Here is a 21,058-nt window from a genome sequence, read left to right as displayed (position 1 = left end):
CCCATAGACGCCTTTGACTGGACCTAACTGCTCCTTTACGTTTTATGCGTCTGTGTTTAGAATGAGGAAGACTGGAGTCTGAATTTACCTTTAAAGTGAGTTGAAACTACAGTTCGGGGGAAGAGAAAGTACTTTGAATGCAGTGGGTCCCTCACGTTCATTCTCCAGCACCATCTCCAGAGATATTTTCTGTCTGAAACACTGGGCAGCCGCTGCCAGTCAGCAGAGTCAATACTAAGCTTAATGGACCAATCGCCTGACATAGTAAAAGACAACTTTCTCTGTTGCTGTTCTGCTTGGTTCTAATAATAATAATAAAAATTGCTAGGCTTTCTTGTTGTTGTTCTCTTCTCTTATCTGGGGTTGGACTAGATGACCCTCGGGGTCCCTTCTACAATTCTAGGATTAATCAACAAGCAGGGAGAAAGAGGAGTATCACCTCTCTGCTTTTCTCTCCCTATTTTATTTGTAGTTATCCGACATCAGGCAGACAGGAGTGTACATGCAAGCTAAGACCAGGCGAGGGAACCAGCACCCGAGGGTGAGGAAGAGGCAAGTGGGTGACCCAGGTGACCTTCCAAAGTTTGGCAAAGTCTAACCGGAGGGGTTTTTGGCAAGGAGAGTGGCTTTGGCAAGGAATAAAGAGCTGTGTGGCTTGGATGGGGTTGGAGTTTGGAAGAGCTGCAAGCTAAAGCAAGCAGAGGCACAGCCCCTAACGGAAATGAAATTGGCTGGTTTCTCACCTGCTCTCCAGGTTTCTACTTCTCTACGTGTTTATGCTTAGCTCCACAGAATCATAAGAGTTGGGACACCGGGGGGTCATCCAGTCCAACCCTCTGAAATCCATGGCACACGGCCAGCCAACCTCGGCTTAAAAACTTCCAAGGAAGGAGAGTTCACCACCTCCAGAGGGAGACCGCTCATTGTCGAACAGCTCTTAATGTTTGATGTTTTATCATGTTTTTAACATTCTTTTGGGAATTATCATCATCATCATCATCATTATCTTATTGTCAGGAAGGATACTAACAGGATACTGTTGTTTTATGATCTTATTAATACAGTGGCACCTCGGTTTTTGAACGTCTTGGAAGCCAAACGTTTTGGTTTTCGGAACACTAAAAACCCAGAAGTAATGTATTTTACTGTGAATAAGACTAGGTTTTTTTCCTTTAAAAAATCTGCAAAATTTGGAGGCATCTTATACATGGGGGCCATCTCCCCCCATTTTCTTAAATCGGAGTCTTCCAAAATAGTCTTATACAGGAGGGCATCTTATAGACAGAAAAATATGGTAAATGCTTCCATTTTCAAACGCACCTCCGAAGTCGAACGGCTTCTGCTGTTTTTCAATTTTCTCAGTTAAATTTACAGGCCGCCCTTTGTTCCTTGGTTTTCAAATGTTTCGGAAGTCGAACAGTCTTCCAGAACGGATTAGGTTCGAAAACCGAGGTACCACTGTATGCTATATGAATCTGTAGTTGTAGAGTTGGAAGGGGCACTGGGGTCATCTAGTCCAACCCCGTGTAATGCTGGAATCTCAGCTATAGCAACCATGACAGGGAAGGGGAGTCTATCGCCTCCTGAGGGAGATCGTTCCACTGTCAACAGCTCTTACTGTCGGGCAGTTCTTCCTGACGCTTAGTTGGAAATTTAGAGATTTAATATTGCCCTCTCTTCTGCTGTTTTTATGATTGTATTCTCTTACGTCTATTTGATTTATATTTCTGTATAATTAAAATGCAATAAAAATGTGGTGTATGTTTTTTTAGAAAAAAAGAAAGCCGCAATAAAATATATCACAGCACTAAAATTTTCAAATGCCTGCGAAACAGACACACAGGCTGCAATCCAAGTTAGAGGGGAAATCTTTATTAACACAACACACAATGGAATGCCACAAGCGAGACGATGCTATCAGGCATGGGACAGATAACTCTCGGGGTGGAGAGTTAAAATGAAGCGCACCCGTAATCGAGAGTCGGAAAGTCCAGCAAAATACATAAATAAAAATATACACTGGAATCTGCCTTCTGACAGACCATGGTTACTTCTCTCTCAGTTGACAGATTGTACAGTCTGCCCAAATTCTGGTTTCTTTACAAAGAATGTGCTGTCAACATTCTGTAAATCCTGGGTTGTCACAGCAAAACATCAGATATTGAAATCTTCCTGATACAGGACTGCCTTCAGATGTCTTCTAAAAGTCAGATAGTTATTAATTTCCTTGACCTCTGATGGGAGGGCGTTCCACAGGGCGGGCGCCACCACCGAGAAGGCCCTCTGCCTGGTTCCCTGTAACCTCACTTCTCGGAGCAAGGGAACTGCCAGAAGGCCCTTGGAGCTGGACCTCAGTGTCTGGGCTGAACGATGGGGGTGGAGACGCTCCTTCAGGTATACTGGGCCGAGGCCGTTTAGGGCTTTAAAAGTCAACACCAACACTTTGAATTGTGCTCGGAAATGTACTGGGAGCCAATGTAGATATTTTAGGACCGGTGTTATATGGTCCCAGTGGCCACTCCCAATGTTGTCTTCCACCACAGTTTCCTTTTCACACTCACTGGTTCTCCCTCTTGTGATGTGCTTTGATCTTAGGATTTTCTGTTAGTTGGGAGAGCTTTCGTCTCTACAGCATGGATAGGCAAACTAAGGCCCAGGGGCCAGATCCAGCCCAATTGCATTCTAAATCCGGTCTGGGAATCAGCGTGTTTTTACATGTGTCCTTTTATTTAAAATGTATCTCTGGGTTATTTGTGGGGCATAGGAATTCATTCATTCCCCCCCCCCCAAAATATAGTCTGGCCCCCCACAAGGTCTGAGGGACAGTGGACTGGCCCCCTGCTGAAAAAGGTTGCTGACCCCTGATCTACGGCCTTCCTTGTTCCTTAGAGCAGAGCTTTCTGAACTGTGTGTCGGCTGCAGTGTGTCTCGCGAGTTTAACCTCCGGTTTGCTAGTAAAACTGAACTGCTGTGTCGCAAAATGACGCATGTCTCAAAAGTGCGTCCCCAAGTTGAAAAGTTTGGAAAGCTCTGCCTTAGAGTGAATCCTCCATTACGAAGAACTGTGCCCCACCAGGGGGACTTTCTCCAGTCCAGGGATTCCTAGGATTCACCATGTTTTCCCCTGTGTGGATTTTTTTATGTTCGTTAAAGTTTGTGCTCCACCTGAAGCTTTTCCCACATACGGGGCACGTATAGGGCTTCTCCCCTGTGTGGATTCTCTGATGTGACTTAAGATACGAGCTCCCGATGAAGCTTTTCCCGCACTCCGAGCACGTGTAGGGTTTCTCCCCTGCGTGCACTTTGAGGTGGATGGCGTGGCTCTTGCTGTGACTGAAGCTCTTCCCGCACAAGGAGCAAGTGTACGGCTTCTCCCCGGTGTGGATTCTGTGGTGCAGAGTCAGGCCCGTGTTGCGCGTGAAGCTTTTCCCGCAAACGGAGCACTTGAACGGCTGCTCTCCCGTGTGGATTCTCTGATGAGAGTTGAGGCTGATGCTGTGGCTGAAGCTCTTCCCGCACAGAGAGCAGGCGTACGGTTTCTCCCCGGTGTGAATCCGCTTGTGAGACCGGAGGTCCGAGCTCCCCCGGAAACTCTTCCCGCACTCGGAGCATTTGAAGGGCTGCTCTTCCGTGTGGGTTCTCTGATGAGAAGAGAGGTCCGTGCTCCGGCGGAAGCTCTTGCCGCACTCGGCGCATTTGTAGGGTTTCTCCCCCGTGTGGATTCTCTGATGTTCGTTAAGGTGCGATTTGCGGCTGAAGCTTTTCCCGCACACGGCGCACACGATCCGCTTCTTTTCGGCGCCCGTCTTTTCGTGGATTTTGCGGAAGTCGGAAGCGAGGAAGGGATTTCCCCTCTTCTCTTCTGCCTCAGTTTCCCTTTTCTGCTCTTCCGCCTCCGAACGTCTGGCTTTTTCCAAGGAGACCGCGCACGGTGTTACTTCATTCCCGTTCTTCCACCCATCTCCTGCTGGAGGAAAGAGAAAAAACTAGTAAGATCACAAGGAAAAAACGGAGCCTCTAAATGAGGGAACGACTGCTGCTCACACCAGAATGGAAGACAGATCTGGTCAATATTAAATTAATTTTGCTGATTGTCATTAACTGAAAATGTGGAGTGACAGGCCTCTGATGCTGTTTAAGGTGACTCCTGTGCAGAACCTCTAGATAAGGACTCCGTTTACACAATCTTACAGTGGTACCTCGGGTTAAGAACTTAATTCATTCTGGAGGTCCGTTCTTAACCTGAAACTGTTCTTAACCTGAGGTACCACTTTAGCTAATGGGGCCCCTGCTGCCACCACGCGATTTCTGTTCTCATCCTGAAGCAAAGTTCTTAACCCGAAGTACTATTTCTGGGTTAGTGGAGTCTGAAGCGTAACTTGAAGCGTCTGTAACCTGAATCGTCTGTAACCCGAGGTACCACTGTACTGAGAAGAAACACGGTACAGTGGTACCTTGGGTTAAGTACTTAATTCTTTCTGGAGGTCCATACTTAACCTGAAACTGTTCTTAACCTGAAGCACCACTTTAGCTAATGGGGCCTCCCGCTGCCGCCGTGCCACCGGAACCCGATTTCTGTTCTTATCCTGAAGCAAAGTTCTTAACCTGAAGAACTATTTCTGGCTTAGTGGAATGTGTAACCTGAAGCGTCTGTAACCTGAAGCGTCTGTAACCCGAGGTACCACTGTACTCAAAACAATGCAAGAAATCTATCTTAATGTGGCAGCACTTAATGTTAATGTGGAACTCCTTGCCAATTGACAGCTTAGTGCATTTTTGTTTAGGTGTTTAAATACCTGCTTTTAGTTGCATTTCTTGATGATATTAATGTTTTATCATTTTTGTGTGCTTAGAAGTTTGCTTCTTTAAAGAAAAAAAAGCAACCAAGCAGTATATAGGTTTTGTTAAATCAATAAGCCTTACCCAGGGAAGCCAGAATCCCATAATTCTCCACCATGACTTCCCACTGCAGCGCTCTTTGGTCCGGATCCAGCAGAGCCCACTCCTCCTCTGTGAAATACACAGCCACCTCCTCAAACGTCACCAGACCCTGGAAGGGGAAGAAGAAGAAAACAGTTTCTCCTTGCAGACTATACAACAGATCCTCATCATTAAATAAATTATTATTATCAATTATTGTAAGCCACATCCTGGCATCTCTTACCAACCACAGGCCAGTTTGGCTGGTGGGCAGGGCTTAGCACCAGTCAGTCAGTCAGTTTTATTGCACATAGCCAAAGGCCGCTGCAATGTACACAGACTCATTCAACAATTAAAAGAAAATATACTGAATTGATACAAAAAACTTTAAACATTTATATTATCAAGACATTACCTACTCTAAACAGAGCTATAAAAGTACGTTATACAAATTAAGACATTAAACAATAAAATTTATAAGCTAAAATTATCTCATGGCTACTAATATATTTAAAAATAATGTAAATTAATACGATGTGCAATCATATTCAGAGTTCGGTGATAAAGAAAGAATATAGCTTGTTGTAGATAGGGTCAAATAAATTCATCTCCTTTACAGTTGGTGGCTACCTCGGCTATATAATTTGCTCTAATTTTCCTAGCGGCAGTTGCAAAGAGTGCTACAAACCAGGTCACATATTTATCTGTGTCTGCGAGGAGATATAAAATCACGTCAGTCACCCTGTGACAACTTCAGAAAGGGCTCACTGTCCATGCTACGTTGGAATGGCTTTATTGTTTTTAGTTTGGTGTTTTGTTTCGTTTTTTTGGCATTTCAACTTACCGTATTTTTGCCCTATAGGACGCACCGTCCCATAAGACGCACCTAGTTTTTTTGGGGGGAAATAAAGGGAAAAAAATTATTTCCCCCCCCCCAGGCGCGGGGCTGGGGCGGGGGAGGCCCGAGCTTTCCCTGCCCCAGCCCCCAAACAGGCAGCTCTCTGCAAGCCGTGGGAGCCCAGCGCTGGCTCCCGCTGCTTGCTGAGAGGTCCGTGAAGCCTGGAGAGCGAGAGGGGTCCGTGCGCCCCGACCCTTCTCGCTCTCCAGGCTTCAGCGAAAGCCTGCATTCGCCCCATAGGATGCACACACATTTCCCCTTCATTTTTGGAGGGGAAAAAGTGCGTCCTATAGGGCGAAAAATACGGTATTTTAATCGTGTTGCACATCACTCTGAAATGCTCTGAAACGGTCTACAAGACTGCAAACTAAATCATTAGGTTTGTTTTCCCACCGTATTGGTAACCAGGCATATGATGCCCCGGATTTTCTCTCAAGGATGTTGTTCTCATCTCCCCCCACCACCAATTTTGACCGATAATAATTAAGGCAGCAGTTAAGAGGTGTTGCGTTCAGTCTGCTCCTCCTTCTAAGGATCCCAGGCAGGGAGGGCGACACGGAGCAGGTCAGCTTTGCCCCTCAAAGGGTGCCACGCAGCCTCTCGCCGTTTGTCCTTTGACAAGTGACACCTGGCTTGAGAGCAGTACATGTGAAAAGGATCTAGGAGTCTTGGTTGACCACAAACTTGACATGAGCCAACAGTGTGACACGGCAGCTAAAAAAGCCAATGCAATTCTGGGCTGCATCAATAGGAGTATAGCATCTAGATCAAGGGAAGTAATAGTGCCACTGTATTCTGCTCTGGTCAGACCTCACCTGGAGTACTGTGTCCAGTTCTGGGCACCACAGTTCAAGAAGGACACTGACAAACTGGAACGTGTCCAGAGGAGGGCAACCCAAATGGTCAAAGGCCTGGAAACGATGCCTTATGAGGAACGGCTAAGGGAGCTGGGCATGTTTAGCCTGGAGAAGAGGAGGTTAAGGGGTGATATGATAGCCATGTTCAAATATATAAAAGGATGTCACATAGAGGAGGGAGAAAGGTTGTTTTCTGCTGCTCCAGAGAAGCGGACACGGAGCAATGGCTCCAAACTACAAGAAAGAAGATTCCACCTAAACATTTGGAAGAACCTCCTGACAGTAAGAGCTGTTTGACAGTGGAATTTGCTGCCAAGGAGTGTGGTGGAGTCTCCTTCTTTGGAGGTCTTTAAGCAGAGGCTTGACAACCATATGTCAGGAGTGCTCTGATGGTGTTTCCTGCTTGGCAGGGGGTTGGACTCCATGGCCCTTGTGGTCTCTTCCAACTCTAGGATTCTATGATTCTATGATTCTAAGTAGCCCAGGGACAGAGGCGCCCAGCCTGTCCCCAAACTGCTACCTACCTGGTCAGGTGCCACAGGTGCCCCTCCACCAGCAAGAGGAGAAGGCTCAGTCTGCATGGCCGCTGGCATGTCTCCACCTGAAATGACACAATGTATGGAAGTGAGAGCTGGACCATCAAGAAGGCTGATCGCCGAAGAATTGATGCTTTTGAATTCTGGTGCTGGAGGAGACTCTTGAGAGTCCCATGGACTGCAAGGAGATCAAACCTCTCCATTCTGAAGGAAATCAGCCCTGAGTGCTCACTGGAAGGACAGATCCTGAAGCTGAGGCTCCAATACTTTGGCCATCTCATGAGAAGAGAAGACTCCCTGGAAAAGACCCTGATGTTGGGAAAGATGGAGGGCACAAGGAGAAGGGGACGACAGAGGATGAGATGGTTGGACAGTGTTCTTGAAGCTACCAGCATGAGTTTGACCAAACTGCGGGAGGCAGTGGAAGACAGGAGTGCCTGGCGTGCTCTGGTCCAGGGGGTCACGAAGAGGCGGACACGACTAAATGACTAAACAACAACAACAACAACAACAATGGTGGGAAGCATTGCATTGCTTTAGAAACATTTTTTTTAGTGTTTCAGGAGGGAGTGTGTGTGTGTGTGTGAGAGAGAGAGAGAGAGAGAGAGAGGGAGGGAGGGAGGGAGGGAGGGAGGGAGGGAGGGAGCACGCACAGCAGTGTGTTGTAGTGGTTAGAGTCTCGGGCTAGGACTGTGGAAGTTGCCAGGATTCAAATATGCCAGTCGGAGTTTGACACACTAATCTAAGATAGACCCAATAGTCTGAATCAGGATAAGGCAGCTTATACAGTGGTACCTCGGGTTAAGTACTTAATTCGTTCCGGAGGTCTGTTCTTAACCTGAAACTGTTTTTAACCTGAGGTACCACTTTAGCTAATGGGGCCTCCCGCTGCTGCCGCACGATTTCTGTTCTCATCCTGAACCAAAGTTCTTAACCTGAGGTACTATTTCTGAGTTAGCGGAGTCTGTAACCTGAAGCATCTGTAACCCGAGGTACCACTGTACTGTTATTAGATTCCTACGCACACCCAGCAGAAGCTGAAATCTTCTCTGCTCCTTCTTACCCAGGCAACTGGGGTTTCCTTCGCTCTCCTGCGTGTTCCCCCAGGAGGACCGACTTCGCCTGGAGTCCAACGGAGGCATCTCGGCTTTGGAAGAAGCGGGGACTGATTCTGCTGGCAGCGTCCGGGGCTGGAAGCGATGTAAGGGACCCAGGTGAGGGACAGGAGAGAAATAATTTTTTAAAAGGATGCAAGCAAAAGGCAAGGTTCTGAGTTCTGAGCAGATGAAAGGAGGCTTTTCCAGCGTGAGGGCCACATTCCCATCTGGGCAACATTCTGAGGGCCGCATAGTGGGTGGAGTGGGAAATGCAAATGATGTTTTTGTGAAGGAAGCGGGTTTCTAAGCATTGTATTTTCTACTGTGGTTTTGTTTTAACTTTTTAAAAGCTGCATTTCCCTCCGCATCCCCCACAAAAAGCATTCATTGCGCTGGGCTCTTGTGAGAGGAAGGATGAGATATAAATAATCATCATCTCTTTATGGAATTTATTTATTTATTGCATCCCACTCTTCTTCCCCCGAGGCGACAAACAGATACACAATTTAATTTTTTTTAAAAGCAACACCCAAAACATGGGTCATTTTTGTAATATTTTAGAACAAGTTCAGTGATAATGTCCACTTTCTGCTGCTTCCAACCTGCTGTAATACTTTGGCATTTCTGCATGCTCTTTACCTTTGGCTTATTTTGCTTATTAAATAAAAAATATTTTTAACCCCAAAACATTGTAAAATGGTCAAAACATTCTAAAAACCAATTACAATGTGCCTTGCCTTACAAAGGCCCCATCGGCCCTGTGCATTTAAAGCAGTTATCAGACCACTTTGAATAGCCATGGGTTCCCACCCACAAATAATATTGGGAACTGTCGTTTGTTCAGAGTGAAAACACAATATTAAAAACAGTTTAAAACAACTTGCAATCTCAAAAATAAGGCGAGTCCTAAAAATATTCTGCTTAGGGGCAAAAACAAGAAGGTTAAGAAGAGCCCTGTTGGCTGAATCCAGTGGCCCATTCAGTCCAGCCTCCTGCTCTCACGGTGGACAAACAGATCCCTCTTCTGGAAAATCCACAAACAGGACCTGAGCACCACAGCAGAAATTTCCCCACTTGTAAGTCCCAGAAACTGCAATTCACAGACATCTACTGCCTCTGGCAGGCAGAACAAAACCACAAGCCAATACAGGCTGATATACACTGCATGAAAATCAGCTTCTACTTGGATGAATCTCTCACCTGCAGCTCTTCCTGCTTCTTCTCCTCTGCCTGACTCAGGAGGAAACCTTCGGCCAGGGCCACCGCCTGGGAACTGGTCTCCGCTCCACATTCCCTCACCCAGTTCTCCATCTCCGGGGGGAGGACAGCCAGGAACTGCTCCAGGATCACTAAATCCAAGATCTGAGCCTTGGTGTGTCTCTCTGGCTCCAGCCACCGACGGCAAAGATGGTGGAGTTGACTGCAAACCTCTCTGGGTCCCTCGGCCTCCTGGTAGCGGGAATGCCTGAAACGCTGGCGCTGAGCGTCTGAGCTGAGGACGACCTCCTCGCCCGGGATCTCCTGCGTGGTTCTTTCCCAGAATCCCCCGCTGCTGCTAGTCTGGGTGACGCAAGGGTCCTGTCTTGCTAGGGACCCAGCCAGCTCCTGCTCTCCCATCTTCGATCCCTGGCTCCTGAGAGTTCTGGAGCGGTTCCTTCCCTCGCTGCTGAATCTTTTTGACAGCCTGGGGTTTAGGGTGGAGGTGAATCCAGCATAGGAAACAGGTCAACTGCACATGTTGCCAAGCGGAGAAGGTACTTTGCAGGAAAAACTGGAAATCCACCTGGTTAAGGATGAAGGTTTCCTCCTGTAAACAAGGCAAGCAAGAGGGAAATGAGAGGCTGGGAATGATGATGTGGGAGTGAGGGAATCCATCCACCAAAGAGGCACAGAATAAAAGCTGCAGAATCCAGGAAGGGCCATAGCTCAGGGGTAAAGCAGTTGTCCTGCATGCAGAAGATCCCGGGTTCAATTCCACGCAATGTGGGGCTTGAACCCACAACCTTGGGATGCAGAGTCTCTTGCTCTACGGAATGAGCCACGGTATCAGTTCAGACCATACAACATGGAAAAAATGGACAATTGCAGCACAACAAAAGCAATCATAAACAATAAACGAAACACCCAAAAATACACAATCAGATTGAACAAGTCCTACGTAACCAGATCTAAAATAAAGGTATGAAAACCCCTAAACTATACCCCAGCCCAAGACTATTCTCACAGAAGGCGACTCCCTGCCTCTTGCCTTTTCTTTGCTGCCCCAAGATCTTTAGATGAAGGGCAGTATAGAAATTTAATTTAAAAAAAGATAATGTTGCACATTGCCTATGATAGCAGCGTCCCACATGGAATGTAATTGGCCTGTAGAAAGAAAACAGAGAGGCTGCTATGTACTTTTATAATAGATGAAAATCTGTCAGTGAATAACAATAACAACAACAATAACAATAATGTTTAACGGCCTTGGTCCAGTATATCTGAAGGAGCGTCTCCATCCCCATCGTCCAGCCTGGACACTGAGGTCCAGCTCCGAGGGCCTTCTGGCAGTTCCCTCACTGCGAGAAGCCAAGTTACAGGGAACCAGGCAGAGGGCCTTCTCGGTAGTGGCACCCACCCTATGGAACGTCCTCCCACCAGATGTCAAAGAGAACAACAACTACCAGACTTTTAGAAGACATCTGAAGGCAGCCCTGTTTAGGGAATCTTTTAATGTTTGATGTATTACAGTATTTTTGCGAAGCCGCCCAGAGTGGCTGGGGAAGCCCAGCCAGATGGGCAGGGTATAAATAAATAATAATTATAATTATTAATTATTATTATTGTTGTTGTTGTTGTTGTTGTTGTTGGATATGAACCAGTCTCACGGATGTCAATGCAATCCATCCGTTTTGCTGCCTCCGACAGAGGCAAGGGAATCCCCACCCGGGGATTCCTTGCATGGCAGGGGGTTGGTCTAGATGACCCCGGGGTCCCTTTCCATGCCGTTCCACGCATCCTCTTCTGAAGCCTGCCTCAATCCGAGACTGCCTCCTTGCCTTTCGCCTTTAAGCGCCGGCTGGGGTCTCTCCGCGTGGCCCCTTCCAACAATCCCAGCCCTCCTTCTCCCCCCTGCCTGCCTCAGTTTCCCCACTCACCCTCCTTCCACAGCAGCCCCGGGGACCCCAATTCACCCCGAGGGGTTTGCACTCACCAGATCCCTTGTTTGGAAAGGGGAGACAAGGAAGGCTGCCGCGCGTGGGGGGCGGGGGAGGGAGATCAAAGGCGGCCTCCGACTCCCCCAGTCGCGGGGGAGGGGCTGGATGCGACTCTTCCCATTCATAAATCCCTTCCTGCGTTCCAGCCGCCTCTCTAGGAAGCGGGACTCTTTTGCTTTAACCCTTAGCCTGCAAGCGCGCCGTGCTTTTAAAGCACGACTAACCCCCCCCCAAAAGAGTTCCAGTTACAGATAGGTAGCCGTGTTGGTCTGCCATAGTCAAAACAAAATAAAAAAATTCCTTCCAGTAGCACCTTAAAGACCAACTAAGTTAGTTCTTGGTATCTGAAGAAGTGTGCATGCACACGAAAGCTCATACCAAGAACTAACTTAGTTGGTCTTTAAGGTGCTACTGGAAGGAATTTTTTTATTTTGTTCCCCCAAAAAGAGGAATCCTGGGAGCCGTAGTTTAAGGGTGCCGGGAACTGTAGCACCATAAGGGGGGAAACTATAGTTCCTGTTGCGGGAAGCCACGTGCTTTTCATGTATATAGAGTGCATGCCACCGTAGACTGCGGTAAAAGTGTATTTAACAGATAACGTGCAATATTATTATTATTATTATTATTATTATTATTATTATTTTATTTATACCCCGCCCATCTGGCTGGGCCTCCCCAGCCACTCTGGGCGGCTTACATAAAAACCAAAAATACAGTAAAATATCACACGTTAAAAACTTCCCTGAACAGAGCTGCCTTAAGATGTCTTCTGAATGTCAGGTAGTTGTTTATCGCTTTGACATCTGCTGGAAGGGTGTTCCACAGGGCGGGCGCCACCACCAAGAAGACCCTCTGCCCGGTTCCCTGTAGCTTTGCTTCTCGCAATGAGGGAACCGCCAGAAGGCCCTCGGAGCTGGATCTCAGTGTCCAGGCAGAACGATGGGGGTGGAGACGCTCCTTCAGGTATACTGAGCCGAGGCCGTTTAGGGCTTTAAAGGTCAACACCAGCACTTTGAATGAGAATGTTTGGAAGTCTTTTTTAAAAACCTCAACTACTTTTTCTTGATTTTCTTTTCTTTTTTCATAAATTGCAATGTCATGTGTATTGTGAGGTATACAAAGGACCTTTGCTTCAGTTGCCATCCTTTTATTTTTTGTTACAGAGTGTTGTATAAATGTTGTATAAATGTATATTTTCAAAAAATAATAAAGATTGAATTTTACAAAAGAAAATAAAATGTATTTGCCCACTCGACCACTTCCGTCTGTGGAACTGACAGGCGCCACATAATCCCCGTTCTGCATTGATACGAAATCAATCTTTTAGTGCGGCAGGTCCTTCACATTGGAACTCCTTGCCTATTGACATCAAGCAGGTGCCTTCACTGTGCTCTTTCAGCACCTGCTAAAAACATTTATTTTTATTAAACCCAGATATGTAGAGTGCCGCTGCATATGTTTTTAGCTTATTGTTGATTTTATCTTTCGAATATTATAGGAGGGGTTTTTTTTTTACTGATTATTTCACTCTTTCGTTCTCTTTGTAAACCGCTTTGAGGTGTGTTTTTTAAAATCACTGCTTGATTGGCAGTGTATAAACTTTATTTTCCATTATAAAGCCTTTATTTTATAGCATAAACGTTTTTATAATGGAAATAGCAATTAAGCATTTCTCTTCCATTTATCCTTCCCCAAAGGCAGAGCTGTAGCTGTCTGCCACCTAGATCAATTCAAAGGGTCGTGGGTTCTGCCGTGGGACGTGGGTGGCGCTGTGGTCTAAACCACTGAGCCTAGGGTTTGCCAATCAGAAGGTCGGCGGTTCGAATCCCCGTGACGGGGTGAGCTCCCGTTGCTCGGTCCCAATCCAGCGGGAAGGTAAACGGCGTTTCCGTGCGCTGCTCTGTTTCGCCAGAAGCGGCTTAGTCATGCTGGCCACATGACCCGGAAGCTGTACGCCAGCTCCCTCGGCCAATAAAGCGAGATGAGCGCCGCAACCCAAGAGTTGGCCACGACTGGACCCAATGGTCAGGGGTCCCTTTACCTTTACCTAGGGGGAGCCCTCTCCCCATACCATCTGGGCCCAGTGTTTCCCAAATTTGGGTCTCCAGCTGTTTTTTGAACTAGAACTCCAACCATCCCTAGCTAGCAGGACTAGTGGTCAGGGATGATAGGAATTGTAGTCTGAAAACAGCTGGAGACCCAAGTTTGGGAAAGCCTGATCATGAGGTCTGCTGTGAAGGCTCATACCCAACCTCCATCCTTCATCCAGGCAAGCGAGAGGCGTCCACAGAGTTCAAGAAATTCCCCCAGCAAAGGCAAAACACACAAAGACACAAACATACTCTTCCCTTTCTTCTGTGTTTTTCCTCTTTAATTTCCCATTGTATTTTAGGCCTGATCCAGTTAATGGTGTATTACTTATTTATATAGCGTGCTATGGCATGTTTCGCACCGTAAGCTTTTTTTTTTTCTTTTGCATTTTTCTAAATTTGAAAACCAGTAGTGATGTACGGAAGTGAGAGGTGGACCATAAAGAAGGCAGATCGCCGAAGAATTGATGCTTTTGAACTATGGTGCTGGAGGAGACTCTTGAGAGTCCCATGGACTGCAAGAAGATCAAATCTATCCATTCTTAAGGAAAATATCCAGTCTAAATTATTTATACACCACCTTCTGGAGAAGGATCATTTGGAAGATCTGCATGCCAGCACAAGTTCTTTCTGTGCTCATTGGGATTCACTCCATTTTCCCTTCCACGGTTTCTTTCGCGTTAGTTAAAGGGTGTGTGACTGTCGAAGCTCTTTCCACGCTCCGAGCACCGATACAGTTCCTCCCTTTGTGGGTTTCCTGGTGAGACGTAAGACCCGTTTTCCGACTGAAGCTCTTTCCGCACTTGGGGCATTTATAGGGTTTCTCCCCTGTGTGGATTCTCTGATGGTAAGTGAGGCTGGTGTTCCGACTGAAGCTTTTCCCGCACTCGGAGCACGTGTACGGTTTCTCCCCCGTGTGGATTCTCTGGTGGGACCTAAGATTGGTGCTCCGACTGAAGTCCTTCCCGCACTCCGAGCACTTATACGGCTTCTCCCCTGTGTGGATTCTCTGATGTCTCTTAAGACTGATGTTGTGGCTGAAGCTCCTTCCGCACAGGGAACAGGCAAACGGCTTCTCGCCTGTGTGTATTTTCTGATGTGAAGTAAGGTGATGCTTATGACCGAATCTCTTCCCACACACTGGGCACATATAAGGTTCCTCTCCTGTGTGGCTTCTCTGATGAATACCAAGGGTGATGCTGTGACGGTAGCTCTTTCCACACTGCAGACATTTATACGGTTTCCCCTCTGTGTGGATTTTCTTATGAGACCGAAGGTTCGAGCTCCTACTGAACCTCTTTCCACACAGGGTGCACATGTACGGCTTCTCACCCGTGTGGCTTCTCTGATGCAGAGTAAGGCTAGTCCTCCTACTGAAGCTCTTCCCACACTCCGAACACGTATATGGCTTCTCCCCCATATGAATCCTTAGATGCGAGTTAAGACTTTTGCTCCTGCTAAAGATCTTCCCACACTCTGAGCATTTGAAGGGTTTCACCCCCGTGTGGATTTTCTGATGCAACGTCAGACTTTTGCTCCGGTTGAAGCTCTTTCCGCACACCGAACATCGGAAGAGTTTGTCCACCATGTGGATTCGCCAATGGGAAATGAGGTTTGAGCTGCATCGGAAAGTCCTTCCGCACTCTGAGCACGTAAAGGGTTTCTCGCTTGTGTGTATTCTCTGATGAATGGTAAGCTGTATCCTTTGCCTGAAGCTCTTTCCACAGTCCGAGCATTTATAAGGTTTCTCCCCGGTGTGGATTCTTTGGTGGATAACGTAGCTTTTCTGGCTACTGAAGCTCTCCCCACAGTCGGTGCATTTAAATGGTTTCTCCCCAGCGTGCATTCTCCTGTCTGCTCTAAGGTGTGACCTACTAGCTAAGTTTTTTGCACATAGAGGGAATTCAGTCCTGTCGTTTCCAACGCAATATTCTTCTTTGATCTGAACTTCATGCACATTGTCGCCTTCGGGAGCGACAAATTTTGTCCTCCATGCCTGCTTTGCCTCAGTTTCCCCTTTCAGCGTTTTGCCATCTTGATCGCTTTCTCCGCCAACACCTGCAAGAGGAGAGGGAGATACGAAACTCAATTAATGGAACAGGAGCAACTTTCCATGAGAAAAGGTTGCAGTGTGAGGCAGAAATCCTATTAAACCCATTATGAGGCTAGAGTGAAAGACAACTGCAGATAAGGTACGAGAAAGGCTCTGCACATACTGCAAAAAAAGTGGTTTGAGTAAGTATTTCTAAGGAGTGCAGGTGGATTATAGAGGTTGGGACAATGAGGTGGCAGAACCTGCTTGGCCAGAGGATGAAACTGTCATGGCTAAAGTCTTTGAGGGAAGAAACTGGAAAATGCTGGAAGATTCTAGTTCATTCTAGAAGGTTCACTGCTGTTGCAAATATTGTTTTGACTATCTCAAGGTCACGCTGAGCCAGGAGAGATAAATTTGTGCGCTCAGCAAGCTGCTCTCTCTCTCACTTTCGTTTGTACCTCACACATTTGCAGTTTTTTCTCTGAAGTTTAGGTTGTGTTTTTTTTTTTGTAACAAAGCCCTTTTGCCTTGAAGTAAAAGTTTTTTCTTTTACTGATGGACCTTTGACTCTGCATATTTTATTACTACATGACACATCCACTCCAAATATATGCTTCTGGGACTCTGCTATTCATCAGGACATGGAGTGCCTAGGAATTTTAGGATCCAATCTGTCAGAAACAGCCAAGGTGATGTGCATTTTCCTATATAGTTTGAGTTCTAACAGAGAGCAATCAAAGACTCTCTGGGCCCTTTCCTCTAATTGTGAATGTGGTGTGAGTTTCTGTGTTGAAGCCCAAAGCAAATTTTCTCCCACAAGGGTTTTTTTTTGGGGGGGGGGAATCCAGTAAGACGTGACATGACAGAAGTCTATAAAATTATGCATGGAATAATAAGAAGAAGAACACTCCACCTATCTGACTTGGTCTCCCCAGCCATTTTGAGCACGGAGGAAATGGACAGAGATAAGTTTTTCTCAAGTGACCATGCCTCCTGCAATACTTTCAAACATTGTGATATATTGGTATATCACATTGTGTAGCTGGTGACATATCGCAATGTTGAAAACCAGATATTGCCCAGCCCTATCTGACATACAGATGTTTGGATCACAAAACCCCCCACTTCTCCCTCCAGCGGTGATTCAAGTGCGAAGAAATAATTTTTACCTGAAGTCACCCTGTTTCCCTGCTTTTCTCCTTCGGTGACACAAGCAGCCGCCTCTCCAATGGTCCTCAGTCCCTGAAAGAGGAGGAAAAAACATTTTTCCTATTCAGCCCCAGCAGAGCAAGAGAGAACACGTTCACTTCTCAGCTTGCATTATCCCTGGCATTAATCTCCGGGGAGTCACAACCATTCATTGGGTGATCGGGGAGTCATATTCTTAAGCCACTTTTTTAACCCCTTTGTCAACTCTGGACCCCCAAATGCTTCTCTCACCTGCCCTCCCGCTTTCTCCACCTCCTGGTGCCTCAGGAGAAACTCCTCTGCCAGGGCCAGGGCCTGAACGCAGCCCTCTGAGCCTCGCTCCTCCACCCAGCTCCCCATTTCCGAGGGCAGGACAGCCAGAAACTGCTCCAGGATCACCAGGTCCAGGATCTGCTCCTTGGTGTGCTTCTCTGGCCTCAGCCACTGATGGCAAAGCTCCCTCAGGAGCCCGTAGACCTCGCGAGGGCCCTGGGCGTCCCGGTAGCAGAGCTGCCTGAAGAGCTGGCGATGAGCCTCAGAGCTGCTGATGTCCTCCATCTTGATTTCCTTCACTTGCCCGATGTTTCCCTGGCTGGTCTTGCTGTCTCCTGCTCCAGTCCACTGGCTGGGAATGGCTGCTCCCTCAAAGGAGGACCCAGAAGGCTTTGCCTCGCCCCATGCCCCATCCCCCAGGAGCTGTGGGCTTCCTTCTCCCCCAGAGTGTGGGGCCTGCACAGTCCGGAGGAATTCCTGCCACTGGGCTTCCCATTGCCGGGACGACAGCTCCTCTTCCGACTCCTCTTTGATACGTTGTGGGTCCGTCTGGCTCGGATGCAGTCCCTCTGTGCCCCCAAGACAGACAGTCCCTTCCGGTGCCATCTCTGGCCCCAGCCTTGCCAATTCCGCCTGCTCCGTTTTAATTCCTGTCTCCGCACCGGCCTCTGCTGCCCACTGGAGCTGGAGACCCAGAGAGGCTGCTGGGATTTCTGCAGCCATTTTCACTCACAGGGTTGGGGATGCCTGTCTCTCAGCTCAGGCCATTTGTTTTGCTCTGCAAATGAACGAAGGAAAGAAATTGTGTATTATTATTATTATTATTATTATTACTGAAACTCTGGAAAGCTGCTGCCAGCCAGTGTCTACAGCACTGAGCCAAATGGACAAATGATCTGAGACATCAGCTTCCAATGTTAATAATGACCTAGAGAGCCATAGCTCATGGGCAGAACATCTGCTTTGCATGCAGAAGGCCACTGGTTCAATCCTTGACCTTTCCTGGCATGGATGGGAGCCTCCCCTGCCTGAAATCTTGGGAGAGCCTCTGCCTGAATATAACCGCCTCCTATGTTTCTATCAGAGCCTGAAGGGACAGCATCGCTATTCTTAGTCGTGGTACAATATATGGCAGCACTTGGTTGTCTTTTGGGCCACAGATGGGGAACCTGTGACAGTTCGAAAATGGCTGGATTATGGAAAACAAGCGAGGTCCCAACTAAAGAAGGATGGCAACTTAAGCTGATGGAATATGCACAGCTTGCGGACTTAACATATAGAATAAGAGAACAAGACAAACATGCGTTTAGAGAAGACTGGAAAATGTTTATTGAATATATGGGGGGGGGGGAATTGTGTACACTTGAAAATGCTGGCAGCATTAAGCTCCCATTCTGCTCCGGAGAGGCGGACACGGAGCAATGGTTCCAAACTACAAGAAAAAAGATTCCACCTAAACATTAGGAGGAACTTCCTGACAGTGAGAGCTGTTCGACAGTGGAATTTGCTGCCCAGGAGTGTGGTGGAGTCTCCTTCTTTGGAGGTCTTTAAGCAGAGGCTTGACGACCATAGGTCATGAGTACTCTGGTGGCGTTTCCTGCTTGGCAGGGGGTTGGACTCGATGGCCCTTGTGGTCTCTTCCAACTCTAGGATTCTATGATTCTATGATAACTTCAACAGTGTAAATAAGTTTTGATGGATGCAATAATGGAATATTGAATGGTTTAGTTTATATAAAATATGCAGGGATTTATGCTATCCAAAATGAACCATGGAAAGAGAAGAAGGGAAGTCATTGATATTACAAGGATGCTTAAATGAGTATTCTAAATTGTAAAACTGAATATATATATATATATATATATATATATATATATCTATCTATCTCATATATACTCATTTAGAATATATATATATATATATATATATATATATATATATATATGGTTGGACTAGATGACCCTGGAGATCCCTTTCTACGATTCTATATAGGGACCCGATTCTGCCCAGCTCTTTCCATTTTATGAATAGCAGAAAAATTACTGTTTTGCATCTAATGGGGCTGTCCCTCCCTCTGCCAAGGGTTTCTTGTGGTTGTTGTTGTGAATTAAATTTGTATACCGCCCTATGCCTGCAGGTCTCAGGGCAGTTCATGAGATAAAATCACAATATAAAATCACAAAACAAAACAAAAACAACCCAATAACCCGCCCCAACACATTTTAAAAGGGCATTGGATGTTGTTGCTTGTGAGTCACCCCCTAATTTCCGAGAATCTTAGAAACAAAGGAAGCTGCCTTCTATTGAGCCAAACCCTTGGTACATCTAGTTCAGTACTGCTGGCACTGACTGGCAGCGACAACTCTCCAGGGTTTTGTAGGGGAGGTTGCTTGGGATGCCGCAGACTGAACCTGAGACCTTCTACATGCAAGCAGGCACCCCACACTTGAGCTGGGTGCTAGTCCCCATGGTTCAAAGGAAGAGATTTTTAAATAGGCTCACTATTGTCTACACTAGGGGCACGGGTGGTGCTGTGGGTTAAACCACAGAGCCTAGGACTTGCTGACCAGAAGGTCGGCAGTTCGAATCCCTGCGACGGGGTGAGCTCCCGTTTCTCAGTCCCTGCTCCTGCCAACCTAGCAGTTCGAAAGCACGTCAAAGTGCAAGTAGATAAATAGGTACCACTCCGGCAGGAAGATAAACAGCCTTTCCGTGCACTGCTCTGGTTCGCCAGAAGCGGCTTAGTCATGCTGGCCACATGACCCGGAAGCTGTATGCTGGCTCCCTCAGCCAATAAAATGAGATGAGCACCGCAACCCCAGAGTCGGCCACGAATGGACCTAATGGTCAGAGGTCCCTTTACCTTTACCTATTGTCTACACTGACTGGCAGCATCACTGCATGGACCTTCTGCACCCCAAGCAGGTGTTCTGCCACTGCACAGTGATCCCTTCCACTACCATTCATTCTCTCCTCCTCCTGCAGCCACCCCTCTCCCAAGTCCAACCAGCCCCCTATATTCCCCCCATTTTCAAAAAATCAATGCACCTTTAACACTCAGCATCCACAGGCACAAGCTTCCTCCAATTTTCTCCAAAAATGGAACACAAAAACCCAGTTCCTAGAAGGAGAAGGTGCAACGCTCATTGCAGCCCCCCTTGCTTTCCATTTCCTTCCTCTCTAGGGTGAGGGGAAAAAGGAGAACTCTGTTTTCCCCTTAACCATTAAAGGTACAAAAAGGACAGCAGTTTCTGCTTGAACACAACACAAGCAGGTCGAATATTATCACTGTGTTTTCATACATTATAGTTTTGTCCCAACTCGAAACATATCCAGAAGAATGGGGGAAATTTATGTTATATATAGAGAAGATGATGTGAAATAGGGAAACCAATAGAATTGAAATAATCATCATAACGGGAATATACAAAGAAATTTATTGGACAATAATACCAAAATGAATTAAAAATATATATTATGACCATTGTTGAACAGTATTTGTAAATGAATATAGATAGAGAACAAGAATTGTACATATAGAAAGATTTATTTGTTTACAGACATTTCATGGACAAAAACTGAAGAACTATATACAAAATGGATAAAGGCAATGCGAAAAGTCAAAGACAACACAAAAAAGAAGGAAGGAAGCCAGCTCTTGAGAGCAAGAACAAATGTAAAATGTAATGTAATATGTGTATTTATAGTATATAATTTAAAAAAAACAACAATAAAGATCATCATATTAAAAAAAAACAAAAACACACACAACAACCTAGTGATGTAGGCCAGGCCCAGGCTCAATACATGGGAATTTGAACCCTGATCCCCTCGGTTTCTCCACCCTGGTTCCAAGGCGCTGCAGGGCTCTATTCTATTTGCAGCTAATTATATTCCCGCTCCTTCAACGTGCCATGCAACCCCCTGCGATGCAGGAATCTTTTTTGCCCATGGTGAGTCTCGAACT

The 21,058-nt window shown here is 46.6% G+C and overlaps 1 protein-coding gene across 1 annotated transcript; it reads right to left on the bottom strand.

Annotated features, from left to right (window-relative positions):
* Window positions 1-2,913: 2,913 nt before the first annotated feature.
* LOC307210967 (uncharacterized protein) lies at window positions 2,914-20,262 on the bottom strand. Its single transcript, XM_079967167.1, has 9 exons — window positions 20,140-20,262; window positions 17,071-17,869; window positions 16,800-16,872; window positions 14,246-15,653; window positions 9,509-10,016; window positions 8,275-8,401; window positions 7,200-7,276; window positions 4,924-5,050; window positions 2,914-3,967 (listed from the first exon to the last, which is right to left on the bottom strand). Exons 2-9 carry the CDS (start codon window positions 17,812-17,814, stop codon window positions 3,036-3,038), a joined length of 3,996 nt encoding a protein of 1,331 aa, XP_079823293.1. The 5' UTR covers window positions 17,815-17,869; window positions 20,140-20,262; the 3' UTR covers window positions 2,914-3,035.
* Window positions 20,263-21,058: the final 796 nt, after the last annotated feature.

Source organism: Podarcis cretensis (assembly GCF_951804945.1).
Source record: "Podarcis cretensis genome assembly, chromosome: 2".
Classification (NCBI taxonomy): domain Eukaryota; kingdom Metazoa; phylum Chordata; class Lepidosauria; order Squamata; family Lacertidae; genus Podarcis; species Podarcis cretensis.
The sequence above is the reverse complement of the archived record's forward strand: the minus strand, read 5'-3'. Positions and strand labels throughout refer to the sequence as shown.

Bases quoted from the DNA above. Each gene is read 5' to 3' on its own strand.
- LOC307210967 (XM_079967167.1), bottom strand. From the start codon at position 17,814: ATGGCTGCAGAAATCCCAGCAGCCTCTCTGGGTCTCCAGCTCCAGTGG. The intron at 7,277-8,274 runs GTAAGAAGGAGC...GTGTCATTTCAG, and splicing joins AGGAAACCCCAGTTGCCTGG to GTGGAGACATGCCAGCGGCC. The intron at 5,051-7,199 runs GTAGGTAGCAGT...TTCCCCTTCCAG, and splicing joins CACCTGTGGCACCTGACCAG to GGTCTGGTGACGTTTGAGGA.